Source organism: Pteropus vampyrus, unplaced genomic scaffold, assembly GCF_000151845.1.
Source record: "Pteropus vampyrus isolate Shadow unplaced genomic scaffold, Pvam_2.0 Scaffold23, whole genome shotgun sequence".
In the NCBI taxonomy this organism is placed as follows: Eukaryota; Metazoa; Chordata; class Mammalia; order Chiroptera; family Pteropodidae; genus Pteropus; species Pteropus vampyrus.
The window spans coordinates 9,396,936-9,414,139 of record NW_011888804.1 but is presented as its reverse complement, the minus strand read 5'-3'; the positions used below and the strand labels follow the sequence as shown (position 1 = coordinate 9,414,139).

At 48.4% G+C, this 17,204-nt stretch overlaps 1 protein-coding gene across 1 annotated transcript; it reads right to left on the bottom strand.

The window, feature by feature from the left end:
* Positions 1-3,283: 3,283 nt before the first annotated feature.
* Positions 3,284-15,994, bottom strand: ACADS (acyl-CoA dehydrogenase short chain). The gene is made up of 10 exons (XM_011355888.2): positions 15,864-15,994; positions 14,331-14,482; positions 6,022-6,171; positions 5,659-5,770; positions 5,052-5,203; positions 4,559-4,729; positions 4,339-4,476; positions 4,062-4,157; positions 3,797-3,853; positions 3,284-3,642 (listed from the first exon to the last, which is right to left on the bottom strand). Exons 1-10 carry the CDS (start codon positions 15,907-15,909, stop codon positions 3,490-3,492), a joined length of 1,227 nt encoding a protein of 408 aa, XP_011354190.1. The 5' UTR covers positions 15,910-15,994; the 3' UTR covers positions 3,284-3,489.
* Positions 15,995-17,204: the final 1,210 nt, after the last annotated feature.

Below are 17,204 nucleotides of genomic sequence, written 5' to 3'. Positions count from 1 at the left end.
TGAGGATCTTCTGCTAACAAGAGAAAGACAGGAAACTCAGGAGAAAAAAGTGCATCGAGGGTAAGAAAAACAAATTCATAGATGCCAAACTCCCTTCTCAGTTGATGAAAATGAAACTAGATAGTAGTGGTGGCTGCATAACACTGTAAATGTACTAAAAGTCACTGGATTCTACATTTTTTAGAGAAAAATGGTTAAAATGGTAAATTTCATGTTATGTGTATTTTACAATTTTTAAAAACTCAATAGCAAAAATTACCAAGGAAACCCCATGTTAATAAAATAATTCTCTTCTAAATAACTGATAGGTCAAAGGAGAAAGCATTACGGAACTCAGAAAACTGAGTGATAATGAAAATACAACATATCGAAATTTATAAAACGAAGCTAAAGCCATGCTTGGAGGGAAATGCAAAACTTTAAATTCCTTTATTAGAAAAAAGACGGAAAAAGTCAATCAACATTCATCCCAGGAAGTTGGAAAAAGAACAGCAAATTAAATCCAAAAAAGTAGAAACAATGAAACTATCGAATAAAATTAATTTTTAAAACAATATTGGGAATGTAATGTATAGCATGGCGACAAAAATAAAACTGTATTGCATATTTGAAAGTTGAAGAGAGTCAATCTTAAAAGGTATCACAAGACAAAAAAAATCTATGCATGATGATGGATGTTAACTAGATTTATTGTGGTGATTTCACAATACTATGCCAATAAAGCGAGTGGTAATCTTTCTGCTGGTAGAGCTATGCCTCCAATTTGTAGAAAAGGCAACATCTGTGAAGCACAATGAAGCAAGGTATGCCTGTTTAATCAAATATCGAATCACTATGTTGTACACCTGAAACTAATATAATGTATGTCATTTATACCTCAATTTAAAAATAAAGAAAACAAAAACACAATGCTGCATGTCAAAAGCCAAAAGCTTGTTCTTTAGAAAGACGAAAATAATTAATAAACCTCAGATTTATTAAGAAAAAGATCAAATACTAATTATTGAAGTCAGGAATAAAATAGGGGCTTCACTACACTATCACTGCCCAAAATACACACCATGAACCTAACCATGAAGAAACCATCAGACTGATCTAGACCGAGGGACAGTCTACAAAATAACCGGCCTGGATGCTTCAAAATGCCAATGTCGTGACAAACAAATTCAGTCTGCAAAACTGATCTCGAGAGAAAAACAATAAAACTGTACTGAGACCTCTCAATTAAATGCACTGCATGATCCTGGACCTTGAAAAAAAATGCTATGAAAGACAGACAACTGGCCAATTGTCGGTGAAGTCTGTGGATGGACAGTTTACCCCGGGTAAGCTTCCCAACCTTGGTAACTATCTCTTTGTTGCGTGACTGTCTTTGTTCTTAGGAAATACATACCGGACGCAAAGGGACGTAAAGGGACGTGATAAATAGTTCAGGTTCAAATGGACCTAGGGGCAGAGTTCAGCATTTAGTTCTCTGCTGGAGGAGCTTCAAGTAACAGAGGCCTGCTCCCTGCCAAAGCCGAGGGTTTGTGCTTTGACTCTCCTCCCAGGGGCAGACCTCTGACCGGAGAGCCTCTTGAAGCACTCCAGAGGACCTTGTCAGAAAGCAGACTAATGGGTATGCTTTATTACTTACAATCAGTTCCCAAAAAGCCTGGAGCATTTCAGCTATGAAATGGAGGACAATCTGGCCCTGAGGCTGAGGTTCTTTCCAGTCTGAGCCAGGCTCACCTGAGGAGCAGAAACCCAGCTGAGACTGCTGCTGGGAAACTGGCCTGCTCCCTGCTCCCCTGTACCCAGACACTCTCCCTGGAGGAACAGAGTGCCCCAGCTGGCTGTCTTCCGCCCTTCAAGGCCCAGGCGCTTTTCAGCAGATAGGACAGGTAGGGCTGAACACCCAGCCAGGAGGAGCCAGGCCCTGAGCGGGGAGAGCTGGGTTCCCAGCCTGGCCGTCTCCACCTGGAACTAAGATTCATTTTGGCTCCCTCTGTGCCCCTCTGAGCCTCCAAGTCCCCTCCTCCTCCACACTACCTGGGAAGGGCCCAAAAACCACTTCAACCACCGTGCTGTTTCCTCGTCCTCCTCTGGGCCAGGAGGGGTCACGGGGCCACCTGAACACCCACTTCCCTGCTGTTCCTGGGGGACGGTGACTCAGGGAGTGAGACCCTCATCTGCTTCCAGGTGGGACGAGTCAAACCTGGCTGCTCCTGGGGAAAGCCCTGAAACCCACCCCACTCCCCCACCTTCAGCTTGCACCTGAACCCAAAGTGGGGACAGGGGCCCCCAGAAGCCCACAGACGGTGTTGGGGAGGCCTTACCTGGAGCAAGAGTTGGCACAGTTCACCCAGCCTTTGGCCTGCAGCCCAGGCGGCCTGACGACGAGAGCTCAGCAGGAAGCTGATACCAGCCCCCGCCCCCAAGGTGTCTCTTTAGCAGGAGGACCTCACCTGTGTGCCCCGGCCGCTCGTGGTGGATGGCAATCTAGTGAGGAGCTCCTCTCCGCCCTGCAGGGGGCCCCTTCGGCTCTCCACGCTCAGCTCCAGAACACCCAAGGCCAGGCGCTGGTGGCCACAGGTGCACCGGAGCGTGGGAGCGAGCCTCTGGGTGGAGCCAGCGGCTCGAGGCTACTTCCAGGGGCGGGGAGGGGAACGGAGGGGAAACGCTGGGCGGGGCACATAAATCCGCACGTGGCGATGGCCCGCCTTGTCTGGCGGTGGTCATCTTTCCGTTGCCCACCTACCCTTCCTGCTCTGCAGAGGGCTGTCCCCAACTCCTTCGAAATCTTGTCATTGCTTTTTCCCCGCCTCCCTTTTTTTGTTTTCTCTTCCAGCAGCTTCACTCACCTCATTGGGCCGCAGTGACTCGGAACGTGGGTTCCGGCTCCAGAGAGGTACCTTGGCCCCAAGCCAGCCCTGTTGGTACCATTATCATCTCCCTACCAGGCTCCGTGCTAGCTCCCTGGCAGCACCCAAATAATACGTGGAAAGGATGCTTTAAAGTCTCCACCTCCTCATACCAGGCCCTCTACAGCTTTGCTCCTCCCTGCCCTCCTCCTTCCTCCAGCCTGAAGGCTCAGTGGTCACCCTCCTAGACAGTCACCCAGGCCCACTGGTCCCAGCTCCTTATTTTCCTGAACCGTGTCAACCCTGCCTCCTGCTGGAGTTCTCCCAGGACAGAGAAGGACCCTCCTACAGTCAGCCACACACTCAGGGTGGGGTTTGTCAGAAAGCAGACTAAAGGACAATCTTCCCTCCCCAGCAGCCCCCAGGCAAGGACACGAGGCTAGGGGGATGGGTTTGCTTTATTACTTACAACCAGTTCCCAAAGTATGAATCAGACCACCCACCTGCACTCATTTATGTTTTATAAGAAGAGGTTAACGGTGCTTCTAATAATGACCGAGCCTCACAGCCTTCACAAGGCCTGAGAGAGCACAACTTCTGCTACTTTGAGGCCTGGTTACTCTGGCCCCCACCCAATCCTCAGGGCTCAGCTCTGGTAGCTCTTGAGCAGGTGCGACGCGATGACCAGCCTCTGGATCTCACTGGTGCCTTCGTAAATCTCGGTGATGCGGGCATCACGGTAGTGCCGCTCGACCGGCATCTCTGTCACGTAGCCCATGCCGCCCAGGATCTGAATGGCCTAAGGTGGAAAGCAGAGGCTCAGGAGGGAGAAAGACGGGGGCAGGATCAGCTACCCATAAGGACCAGCGTGGGGAGGGGCAGCTGGCACGCACTCCGCTCTTCTACCTCGGGGCCCCGCACAGGTACCGCGTCCATGCACCCGGAATACTCACCTGGTGGCTGATGGCAGTTGCAGCTTCTGATGCAGCCAGCTTGGCCATTGCTGCCTCCTAATCACAGGGGATGGTGAGGTCAAAAGCTTTATTTAGTGGGGAGCCCCTAGCACAGGGCTCCTCAGCAGGGGAGGGCCCGGGAGAGCCTCCCCTTGGAGCAATAGGTCCACAGCCCCTAGGAACTGGGACCCCACTCAGACTTCTCCCTCAGTCCCTCTGCCCACCAAAGGGCCAATGCTTGGGGAGACCCCTTCCCAATAGGCACCTTGATGAAAGGCTTTCCATTATCCTTCAACATGGAGGCGCGCCAGGTCAGCAGCCGGGCACTCTCCAGGGCCAGGGCCATGTCCGCCAACTTGAACTGCAACAACCAGGCCCCAGCCCACCAGTCAGTCATTGCCCGTCCTTCGCTCGTGCTCCGCCCTCCCTCCAAGAACAGGACCCGGGAGAAAGGTGACCGCAGGAGAAGGTAAAAGCTTGTCTGCCGGAGCTTCCCTCTCTCCAGCATCCAGGCTAAGCTCCAGAAGTCTCCGCCTCCTTACCTGGATGCCCTGGAACTTGGTGAGGGGCGCCCCAAAGGCCTTGCGATTCATAGCATAGTTCACAGCACAGTCGAGGGCAGCCTGGGCGATGCCCAGAGCCTGGGCAGCAATGCCAATTCGGCCCATGTCCAGGGTTTGCTATGGGGAATGCCCCGGTCAGTGGTGGCCAGCTGGGCCCCAGGACCTCACCCTGGGGTCCCCGCCCCTGGGCTGGGCTCACCATGGCTATCTTGAAGCCCATTCCCGGCTCCCCCAGCAGGTTGTTCTTGGGGATGCGACAGTCCTCAAAGATGAGGTTGGCTGTGGACGAGGCCCGGATGCCCAGCTTGTCTTCCTTCTTCCCCAGTGTGAGCCCAGGTGTCGGCATGGGAACCAGGAAGGCACTGATGCCCTGAAAGGGCAGACAAACCCATTCAGTGACTCACCCAGATGTTGTCCTAGGCCACACCCCTTTCACAAACCACAGCAGACACAAACTCCAGTCCCTTCCCTCTGCTTCCCTCAAGACCTCTGGCCCTTACACCCTCTGCTGGCCCCTCTGGGGAAGGTGCAGACTTCAGCCCCAGGCCAACAGCAGGCGGGGAGGAAAAGCAAAATGCCCCGAGGTGCCCCAGAGCAGACACGGATCCATCAGGCCACAAGGATTAAGATCTAGAAACTATGAAATGACTGCAGCACAGAGGTCTCACTGGCCCTCTCTCTGGGGTCCCTACCTTGTTGTGCAAGGCTCTGTTGGTGCTGGCAAAAAGCACGGTGGCTGAGGCCTCCCAGGAATTAGTGATCCAGGCTTTGGTGCCATTCAGGACCCACGAGTCACCATCCTCCTGGGCAGTGGTGGAGGCGGCTCCTGCGTCACTGCCATTCCCTGCCCACACACAGACTCGGAATCCAGCGCCACCTCCACCCCCACCCCCACCAAGGGTACTGCTGTCAACTCAGCAGGTAACCCAGCCTCAACTCCCAGCTGGTGAGCACAACCAGGCTCCAAAGAGTCAGGGTCTGGCCCCCGGGGAGAAAGCTCCAGGGTAATGCCAGCTCCTAAAGCTCTCAGAGCAAAGGGAGGCAGTGCAGCAGCTTGGCAGCTTCAGGCCAAAACCCGAAGGCCAAGTGCCCTGCCCAGCTCAGCTGAGGCGACCAAGTGCTCTTTGCCAGACCCACCCCCAGCTGCTCACACTGAAAGCCCATAAATTATGAGCAGCTGACCCAAACCAGCACAGGCCCTGGCTCCTGGCTCTCCCCTGGGGCAGCCCAGCTCCAGTCTGATCTGTCACCCTGACTCTGAGGTGAGGGGATGGGGAGACCACTGACTCACTGTGATACCTGGTTCACTGAGGGCAAAGCAGCCAATTTTGTCACCGCTGGTAAAAGGTGTGATCCACTGCTGCTTCTGTTCCTTGGAGCCAAACTTCAAGATGGGCCCCAAGTAGAGGGACTGTGGAGGACAGAGGGGAGTGGCTGGAGACCATCGAGCCTGGACACACTTGCCTGCCAGTGGACCCCACCCCAAGGCCTCCTCTCTCAGAGCTCTCGAAGGACCAAGTCCAGAAGAGGTCAGGGTCTGGGAGCCAAAAACTGGCTTTGCCCCAGATGCTGGGACACGTGCTTGAGTAACTGCCCACCCACAGAAGACTCTCCTCCACCGGTGTGTCCCAGGGGCTCAGGAGCCCAGGAGGGGGAACCTACGTTGTTGACACTCATGATGGCTCCAGTGGAGGCACAGCCCCGGCTGATCTCCTCCATGGCGATGACGTACGCCAGATAATCGAGGCCGGCACCACTCAACTCCTCAGGTATATTGATGGCCAGAAGCCCAAGCTTGCCCATCTTCTTCACCTGGCCCCGGAGAAGGATGTCATGGCAACGGCAGCTGGGAGCCAGGGCCCACCGTCTCCAACCCCAAACCCTCCTGCCCGAGCCAGTGTCTGCAAAAACTCAGATCCTGTGGCCCCACCCACTCAGCCCATGATCCCCGAGTACAGACACTGAAGACTCAGCCTCAGCTGAGGTATGCATGGCAGCACCATTCGTTCAAGCCATCCTGCTCCCACACTGCACTGGCTCACCTCTGTCCGCAGCCACAACCAGTGAGCAGGCAGAAGGCGCAGGAAGCCTTCAGGGGCCTCCGAGGTTAGAAGCATAACAGCAGAGTGCCACAGTGACCTCTTTCAGTCCCTTAAGCACGCCACACCCCACCACAGGGCCTTTGCACATGCCAGTGACTGCCAGCAAGGCCCTTAATCAACTAGGTATTATCTCCTCCTCCTCTTCAGATCTCAGCTCAAGCACCACTTCCTGGGGCTGCCACCTCTGCCCTCACTAAGTCAAATCCTACAATCACACAGTCTCGCAGCCCCTGTGCCTCTCCTCGGCAGTGCTTCTGCAGCAGGAATGTCACACCTATCGCTGTGCTCCTTTTGACTAAGGTCTTTCTTCCTGACCATGAGGGCAGAGACTGTGTGTTTTTGCTCCCTGTTATATTCCCAAGTGAGAGAATAAATGTATGGTAAGAGCTTGGGATTTCTGGTTTGAAATAACAGTAATAGTAACGGTGAATTACCAAGTTCCTACGTTATGCCAAACTCTGCGTAAGTGCTCTTTGTGTGTACTCTTTCATTTGAGTGTCTGTATGAGAAAGATGCTATGAGTCAACTTCATGTCACAGGTGGAGAAACCAGAGCCCAGAATCTTATCAGTGGTATGGCTGTGGTTGAAACCAGGCAATGACTCCAGGATTTTAACCAGCTCAGCACATAGCCCAGCTCTGCCCTTCTGAACTAAGACAAATTCCTTAACCTCTGTAAGCCTGCTTTCCACCTGAGAAATGTGGCCCAGAACAGAACCAACCTAGCTTCCAGAAGAAACAACTAAAACCAACTAGGGGAGCAGGGCTGGGGGAGAAGGGGCCGTTGGTTTTCATTAGCCCTTTTATGTATTTGATCCCAGCAAACATGATGTTTTTACTGTTCTGACTTAAAAGAAGCAGCTAATAAGAATGTTTATAATATTTTCTCATTTTTATCCAATTAATATGGCTTCTGTGGTTTAAAAAGTTTTATACCTCTTCCCCAAACACTACCTACCTCACAGAATTAAGACCTGAGACAATATAGATAAAATGCTAAGCCCAGTGCTTGGCACGAGTAGAGGGGTCAGCGAATGGGATTTATTATCATTTAGTGGCTGACGAGGTCTCATTTGGACAAGCGTGTGGCAGACAGGTGGTACCCAGGACTGCAGCACTTCCGCAACCAGCTGTGTGTCCTTCTAGGAAACTGCTCATTAGATTCTGCCTTGAACTGTTCCCAGGGGGAACGACCTTACCTCAGAGTCTCCAGTTGTACAACACGAGTGGGGCAGAGACTTGTTTGCCTGGTGGCGCTGAGCTACTGACCCCACAAGTGCCGATCGAGCCCCACAGCCCCCAAGGCAGACACTGGGCCGCAGTTAGAGGGGAAGGAGACGGCCGGCAGGTGGGCAGCAGAATGACAGCCCCAAAGATGTCTGCGTCCTAATCCCCGGGACCTGCGAAGATGTCTCCTCATGGGGCAAAAGAGACTTTGCTGATGAGATTAAAGATGTGACATGAAGGGATTACTGTGGGTTATCCAGGGGGCCCAATGTCATCACAAGGGGCCTTATAAGGGAAAGAGGGAGACAGGAGAGTCAGAGAGGGAGAGGTGACGATGAGAGAAGAGGTCAGAATGACACAAACACTGGCTGGACGGGGGTCACGAGCCGGGGAGTGCAGGTGGCCTCCAGCAGCTGGAAAGAGCGAGGAGCTGGGACTCTCCGGGTGCCACCAGAAGAAACACGGCCCCGCCAACACCTGGATTTCAGCTCAGCGAGACCTGCTATGGATTTCTGACCTCCAGAATCTGTCGAAAACAAATGTGTACTGTTTTGAGCCACTGGCTCTGTAGTAATTTGTTACAACTGCAATAGGAAACTAGTACGCAGTGACACATGGGACTCAGGGCTACTGGGGATGTGTCATTTCGAGAATCGCTAAGGAGACAAACATCTTGTGGTTCCCACACACCTAGAAGAAGCGGGGGTGATCCTGCTCAGAAATACTGCATCATCTCAGTGGGCAGGAACCTACTAGAGGGTGGGGGAGTCGAAAGCAGAGTGTGTTGTATGCAGCACTGTGCTCTCAATGAGATCTGGGGACTTACAGAGCCCTGTGCCAGCACGAGCATGGCCCCTTTCGAACAAAACCCTGTTCAAACCAATACTTATGGCAACTGACTAACCTGTCCTAGGGTGAAAATAATGTTTTAGTAGAGAATGCTGGTGCTGGGTTAGCAGCCTGGGCCATATGCTACCAGGTATTGAAATATTCAGGTATCCTATGATTCGTGCTCAGGTCTAGGCAAGAACCTCGCTGAAAGGCTTTCGCTGGTCTACCAGCAAAACAGACTGAGCTAAGAAAAAAAAAAAAAAGACACTCCAATTATGTCACCCTACAAGCACCATCTGACTTCCCTGGACACTAAGACACACCTCTTTCTCCTCTAGCTCTCCAGTATCTGACCTTGGAATAAATGACAGACTAGTCGATCGTCCTGTGACTCCATTTCATGCCAAGAAACAAAAAAGGAACCAAAAGATCTCAGGCAGAACAAGGATGACCCATCTTCCTTTTACGGATGGGAGAACTCATGTGGAGATGGTGCTACTGACAGGACCCACGGAGTCAGGCCAAGTCTGGGCCACGTCTAGGCCACAAGAAAGCCAGAAGTCTTGCACTCTCCTCTCTAGGGAAGAATACCATTTGCCTCTGTCTGTCTTGACAGTTCTCACTGTGCTGGAAAAAACAGTTGTAGGAAGTCACATGAGGTCATGCACCACATGACCTCATTAGCACGCCTCATTCCCCACTCATCTCCCGCTTGGTTCTCGCCATCGGCATTTTCTTTTAAAACGTTTATCTCCATCAGGGGCAGCGACAGCATTTCCACTCACTGTCACTTGAGGACTGAACCAGCAAATTTCATGAGATGGGGTGCTGCCCTCAAATGATGGGGCTGCTCTACTTGGGCATGAACTCCTTCCCCCACCCCTGAGCTTGTATACAATCACGCTCATCCAAGTGTATCAGTGACGGCTGGGGCTGTTTCTCCCAACCTTTCTCACTCTGAAATACATCTCTAGATTTCTGGCAATATGCCATGGCCAGTCACAGGAACATTCTAGAAAACAAATCGGAGATAGAAGCAATAATCGATAATGGTGGCAATGTACATTCACTGAAATGTATCCTGAAAAATCCTGAAAGAGACCAGCAGTGAGGGACAGAGAGAGGGTGGCCTTGGAAAGAAGAGACAATATAATCAAAAAGAAGAAACCAAAAACAAAATGAAAAAAGGTGGGGGGAGAAAAAAAACGTGTCTAGTTGAATGAATCATTTCTGATCTAAGCAGGCCGATGACAATGGCTACCGACAGCCAGGCTCCCTAGTACTTTAGCAAGAGGCCTGACCTTGAGAACTATCTCACGGGGCACCTCTTAGAGCTATCCACAGTGGTCACTCTCGGTCCCCCCTTGTGTCTGTGGACCAGAAACCCAGACCTGCAACTTGAAAAGAGGCAACATCACTGACTAGGCCAAGTCTAGTGGTCTCCAAATTCCCAAGAGAAAATGTGAAAACGGGCAAGATCCTTTTCTTAGCTGTGACAAACAGAGCAAGCCTTCAGTACTCGCTGCCTTCATATCTGGGAAACGTTTAGAGGGTCCTTCCTAGAAAAACAATGCTTCGAATCGCTTCTAAAACTCGGATTTTCAAAACAAATCAAATCTATCCTGAGTATGCCTGTACCCACTAGTGTCAAACTAACTCCCTTTAAAGACGAACATTTCCAATTTTAAAAAAGAATAAACATAGATCTGTTACCTGTAAAAAAGAAAAAAGAAAAATAATAACAATAAAATAATGAAAGGAAGAAGAACACTTCCTAGCTTATTAAAGATTCGCTGCTAATTCAGGTAAAGAAACCCCGTTAGCCACCTCTAGTCGACCCCACTTTGTGCTAGTGTGTGCTACATGCTAGGACAATAAGGACATTCAAGATCACTTGATGGGTGGACCATCTGGTTCAATTCAATAAAATTCGGCAAACATTTGTTAAATGTCAAGCATGGTGTCCTGTTGAACAGGGAAATACGAGTATGAACAAGACCCCAGCCCCTGCCTTCAGGAAGCTGACCCTTTGAAGTAACTGTGATATAAGATGGACACGATAATGCGATAAGCACAGCTAGAGAATTACAGACTATGGATGGAATGCTCCTGAGACAGAGAGCTGACTTCCAGTGGGGAGAAATGAGAGGGCGTGGCATTCAGGAGACATTTCCAGGATGGAATTAACAGGAGCCAGGGGGTATAAGGAAAAAAAAAGGGGTAGGACATGAGACGTTTTTATGTGGCTAACGAGGACACCTAGCCTACCTGTCACCTGAGGTAGGGGAAAAGAAGGAAGAGCAGGCTTTGCACCTGACATATTAAAGTTACACAAAATATTCACTAAGAAAAAACTGGGTTCCGTTTTATACATATAAATATACACATATTCCAGGCTGAGTCCAAAATTGGTTGGAAATACCATTCTATTTTCTATTTTCCTTTATAACAAAACAGATTTGTAAATTCCTAATCATTCCTTTCATTTTTCAGTTTGGCCCTAGAAAGACTAAAGTTCAATTTAAGTTATAAAACCATCCAAGTAAGCAAGTGGCACTAGGCTGCCACTTAATTCTTAGCCCACCCTCCTCTCAATTCTCCCCCGACCCTTCCTCCATAAATCCACTTTTTTTTTTTTTTTGGAGGGAGGGAATTCTTTAGGAAAAAATATTAGATATCATTAATCAAGCGCCTACTATAAGCCAGGGAGTGGCTCAGAATTCTTTATCTGAGAGGATATTTACGAGGATATTGGAAATACCCCATCCCTATAAAGCAAGTAGGAAATTATCAAACCAGAAGATTAGTTAAGAGGAGGATGGTAAAAAGTCTGCTTTTTTGGCATCACACTCCTTGACTTCAAACTATACTACAAGCTACAGTAATCAAGCAGTATGGTATTGGCAGAAAAACAGACACACAACCCAATGGAATAAAACTGAGAAACAGATCCACACATATAAGGGCAACTAATTTTTGACAAAGGAGCCAATAACATACAGTGGAGAAAGGAAAGCCTCTTCAACAAATGGTGCTGGGAAAACTGGAAAACCACGTGCAAAAGAATGAAACTAGACTGCTACTTGTCACAAAAATTAACTCAAAATGTATTAAAGACTTAAATATAAGACCTGAAACAATAAAATACATAGGAGAAAGAAAAAATATAGGCACTAAACTTATGGACCCCACTGGTCTCAAAAAGGTTTTTGTGAACTTGATTCCAAAGGCAAGGAAAGTAAAAATAAATGAATGGGACTACATCAAATTAAAAAGCTTCTTCTGCAAAGCAAGAGACAGACCATCAACAAAACAAAAAAAGCAACCAACTGAATGGGAGATATTTGCAAATAATACCTCTGATAAGGGGCCAATAATCTAAACTATATAAAGATCTCATACAACACAACAATAAAAAAACAAACCAATTTAAAAACGGGCAAAGAACCTGAATGGACAGTTTTCCAAGGAAGACATACAGATGGCCAATAGGTCTATGAAAAGACAGATGCCCAACATCACTAGCTATTAGGGAAATGCAAACCAAAACGTCCATGAGATACCACTTCACACCTGTTAGAATAGCTATTATTAATAAGACAAGAAACAACAAGTGTTGGAGAGGTTGGACAAGAAGGAACGCTTGCACATTGCTGGTGGGAATGTAACTTGGTGCAGCCGCTGTGGAAAACAGTATGCGGGTTCCTCAAAAAATTAAGAATAGAGCTACCACAGGACCCAGCAATCCCTCTTCTGGGTATCTACCCCCAACATTTGAAAACATTTGTACCCCTATTTGCAGAACTGTTCATGGTGGCCAAGAGATGGAAACAATCAAAGTGTCCTTAGATGACTGGATAAAGAAGATGTGGTACATATATAAAATGGAATATTACTCAGCCATAAGAAAGGATGAAATATTGCCATTTGCAACAACACAGATGGATTTTGAGAATATTATGCTAAGTAAAATAAGTCAGACAGAAAAGGATAAGAACCGTATGACTTCACTCATATGTGGGACACAAAACAAAAGGCAACAAACAAACAAACAAACAAAACAAACAAACTCATAGATACAGACAACAGGATGGCGGTTATCAGAAGGGAAATGGGGGGTGGGAGGAGGACAGAGTGGGTAAAGGCGGTCAAATATATGGTGACAGAAGATTGGACTTTGGGTAGTGAGCATACAGTGGAATATATAGATGTTGTATTATAAAGTTGTATATCTGAAATTTATGATTATTAACCAATGTTACCCCAATACATTTAATTAAAAGAAAAAAAACCTGCTTCTACTGCCAGCCTTCTTACCCACAGCAAATCTATGTCTGTAATATTAATAATAACTTGAGGAAATAGAATAATATACAAAAAGTAGGTGATCTGTCATTTGGCAGGAAAATCCCCAACACAACCATCTCTAGGACAACTGCTGTGGGCAAAGCACCTCTAAACTGTTATTGTTTCTCAATGGCCTGTTTGCTTATTGCTATCCTCTACTCACAAAGGTACTGAGTTTTTTTCACATCTCAGTTGATGGCACTGAAAGACAAGGAAAGTGCCAGATGAAGTTACTCGAGCAGTGCGTGCTGGTACGGAGGACTCCCCTTCCTGCCACCTGGGCTGCTGGGACAACCACATGGATAGTGGATGGAGATGGGTTGTAGAGCCAGCAGACTTGGGGTGTCAATTCTAGCTCCACAGACCAGTAAACCCGGGGAAATCATTTAACCTCCCTGTGCCTCATTCTCAACCCTAATGAAAATAACAATAATTGTATTAACAGTTACCAGGCGCCATGAATTTGACATACATTATTTCACTTTAATCCCAGTAAGCATCCCATGAGGCAAAATGGAGATCAGATTCGCAAATGAGGATGTTCTTAGGCTTAAATGAGATGACACACGTCATGTGCTTAACACCTAAAAGTCGCCCAACTGATTTTGGTGCCCAGAAGGCCATTTGCCTACTTGGCTTTGAGCTCCGTGGGTATTCCCACAGTCCAGACACAGAGCCCAATATACCATCAAGACACAACACTAACTAACTAGGAAAAGTGGTCACAGAGCCTAGAAGACATATAAATGGTGACCACAACTCTTGAATTCCTCAGACTAGAAAACAAGTAAGAGGCCAAAAAGGTTTACTGTGTCACCAGTTATTTATTCGACAAATATCTATTGAGTATTTACACCATGTGCCAGACATCTGGCAGTCCAGGGGATACAGCAGAAACATCTTAAACCTTTAATTACAGGTGGACTGAGGCAGATGGAAGAACACGATGGCTCGAGAGGGAGCGTACTGACTGTGATCTCAGAAGACAGACTCAGGTTCAAGCCCTAGCTCTGCAGTTCACTGGCTCCACGACCTTGGGCACATTATTTAAACCTCTTGCCAATCTGACTCCCATCAACTGTACAACAGGGTATGTAACAACAGCACCTTCCCATCACAGGACTGTTGTGAGAAACAGATGAGCTGCTACTTCTCAAGCACTAAGAACAGTGCCTAGCACGCGGTAAGCATGCTGTAAGCGTGGGCTATTATTATTAGCACAATGTCTGGCACACAGTAAGCATATCAACCAGCCACCATTATTACTGTGATTCTAAAAGTTAAATACTAAAAGCTATAGGCCTTGTGCTAGACAAGAAAGACCTCTGAGAATTTTCTGGGTCCCAGGACCCGTCTAAGGGTTCTTTCACTAGAGGCTCAGTGTGTGTCTGGCTGTAACTGTCACCATTCATCCAGGAGCCAAAGACAGACCTCTATTATGGGCTTTTGAGGTTGGTACTCTCACCTGAGCTGCTGGGAAGAGGTGTTCCTTGTCCACCTGGGCTGCGATGGGAACCAGCTCCTTCTCGGCAAAGTCCCGACATGTCTGACGCAGTATCTGGTGTGTCTCCGGAAGTTTCACAGACTGGTAGACAGTATGTAATTGACGACAGAGAGCTGCCAGCAAGAGGTTTTGTGTTGTAGCAGTAGTAGTAGTAGTAGTAGTAGTAGTAGTAGTAGTAGTAGTAGTAGTAGTAGTAATAATAATAAATAATAATAATGTGATCCATTAACTCAGTGATTCTCCACCAGGGATGATTTTGCTCACCAAGGAACATTTGGCAATGTTTGGAGACATTTTTGGTTGTCACAGCTGAAGGTGGGAACGGTATTGGTATGGAGTGGGTAGAGACCATGGATGCTGCTAAACATCCTTTAATGCAAAGGACAGACCCCATGACAAAGAATTATCAGTCTATAGTGGTTACCAGAGGGTAGGGGGTGGAAGAGGAGGGAAGAGGTAGACAGGGTAAAGGGGATCAAATATATGGTAGCTGAAGGAAACTGGACTCTGGATGGTAATCACACACAATAGAATATATAGATGTCAAATTATAATGTACACCTGAAAATTATATAATTATATTAACCAATGTTACCCCAATAAACTTAAATAAATAAAAATTATCAGTTCAAAACATCAACAGTGCTGCTGCTGAGAACTGCCGCACTAAATGCTTATTATGCTTGCTAAACACTTTGTCTACACTAGCCCACTCAGTCATCAATTAATGCCAATAGTAAGAGCACAGCTCTGTGCCCTTAGGCATAGATCTTAACTGCACTGAGACTTGGGTAATATAAAATGTGGAAATCGACAGTACCATCTGGGGGTGGGTGAATTAGAAATACTAACTGTAGCACTTAGTACAAGGCCTGGCAGAGGCCGTAGCTGTCACAGCTGCTCCAGGTGGAAAGAAATGATAAGAGTTAACTAACATTACTGAGATGTTACCTACCAGGCATAGTACTAAGTGTTTTACACACCTTATGATTTAATCCTTACAACTCTATGGGAATAGTAATATATTATTGTGGCCGTTTTACACATGGGCCAACTGAGGCCGACACGGGCTGTCTTGACCAAGCTTACAGGTGCAGAGTGTGGGTTCAATTTCAGCCCTGGCTCTGGAGAAAGAATCTATATATTCTATTGTGTGTGATTACCATCCAGAGTCCAGTTTCCTTCAGCTACCATATATTTGATCCCCTTTGCCCCTCTGCACCCTGAATCTTCCTGAATTCTCTGGGGGTGAAATAAAAGGAGGGACATGGAGATGTAGCCTTCTGAAATGGCTTAGGGGTGAATGTCAAAACAGGTGTCACTGCAGGCTGCGGGCAAACAAACTAGGGCAAAGGCCACGCGCCCGCTCCCTGACGAGCTGCCGCTCACCGCCCATCCCTGACCTGTAGCAGGGGAGACCCCGCCGTGGGGACGCCCGCCGGCTCAGCCAGCCCCGCACCGCGGCCCCGCTGTGCGGAGCCGGGGTGCACTCACCTCTACGGACCGGGCCGCAGGCCCAGGCGAGGAGCACAGCAGCCATGGAGAACGGAAGATGACTGCGATTCAGATTCCGGCCGAAGGGGGCGGGGCTCCGCGGGTCACAAGCCCCGCCCCTCACGCCTTGAGGACGGGGCCTGCGCGTCGCTTCCCACCCTGGAGATAAAACCAAACTCTCCCGCGTTCATGAGGTCTCCGAGGTCGGTCCTCATCCGTTCTTAAAACTCTTCGATGGCGGGCCCCTCTCCACCAAAATCCAATTTCGCAACCTAAAAAGCTCTATATGATCTCCTCCCTCCTCACGCCCACCATTCCCCTGCTGTTTTTGCTCCAGCCGCACTTGGCAGCTTTTCTCTAACACCTCTAGCTTGTTTCTGCCTCCGGGACTTTGCGATCACTGTCCCATCTGCTCCTCTACGTTCAGATCTCACGCACTGAGGCCTGCCCTGACCCGGAAGGCTAATGTCTCTCCCCACACACTCTCCAACCCACGGTTTATTTAGCATCTGAAATCTTCTCCAGCCTTCCACTCGTCTGTCAACTCCACGAAGGGCAAAGGGTCGTCTTGCTCTGGTGCTCAATATTTAGGCCCAGGAAATTGGGTTGCTGGGAGGGAGATTTTCCCCCCCAGAGGTTGTGAAAGTGGAGCAGCGCTGCTACTTCCCTGTGCCACTATAGTCCCATCTGTCTCACTCCCAACTGTGGGACAGAGCCCCTTAGGAGCTGGGGCACTGCCACCTAATGCCATGCATTTGGTCCTTAGCATCCTCCTCAGGACGCCTTCACTCTGTTCAAGAAGCTATGGAGATTTCACTTGCCTGGCAACAGTTTTCCCTCAGCACAAATGTGAATCAGACATCTATCTACACCGTCCCACACACTCCCACATCCCTCCAGCTGCCTTCCCCCCAACCCCCCGTAACTCTGCCTGGTATCTGTCCTTAGCACTGACCCACATGCCAAGAATTGTCTCCAGACAAGAGGTTCTACTTCCTGGAGATGATCAGCCAAAAGACACAGCAAAGTTCTTAATGTTACCTTTCATTAGAGATGAAATGCTTACAAACTTAAAAGCAAGCCTCTAATCCCCAGTACTTTACAAACGAATGACTGTGATTGACAAATACTCTGAGGTCTTCTTCACCTTTCCATCACCAACCCTGGGTGGAAGAAAAGAGGGAAAAGCAGGGGAAAGTGGGAAATAGTGAATGGTATCTGTGGGTAGAGGCCAATAATTGCTTCAGGTACCCCAGACCATCTAAACCAGACATTTTAAAATTGTATCATTTGTGACCTTAAACATGTCCACGTCTTATAGTAAAGGTACATGAGTTTTCC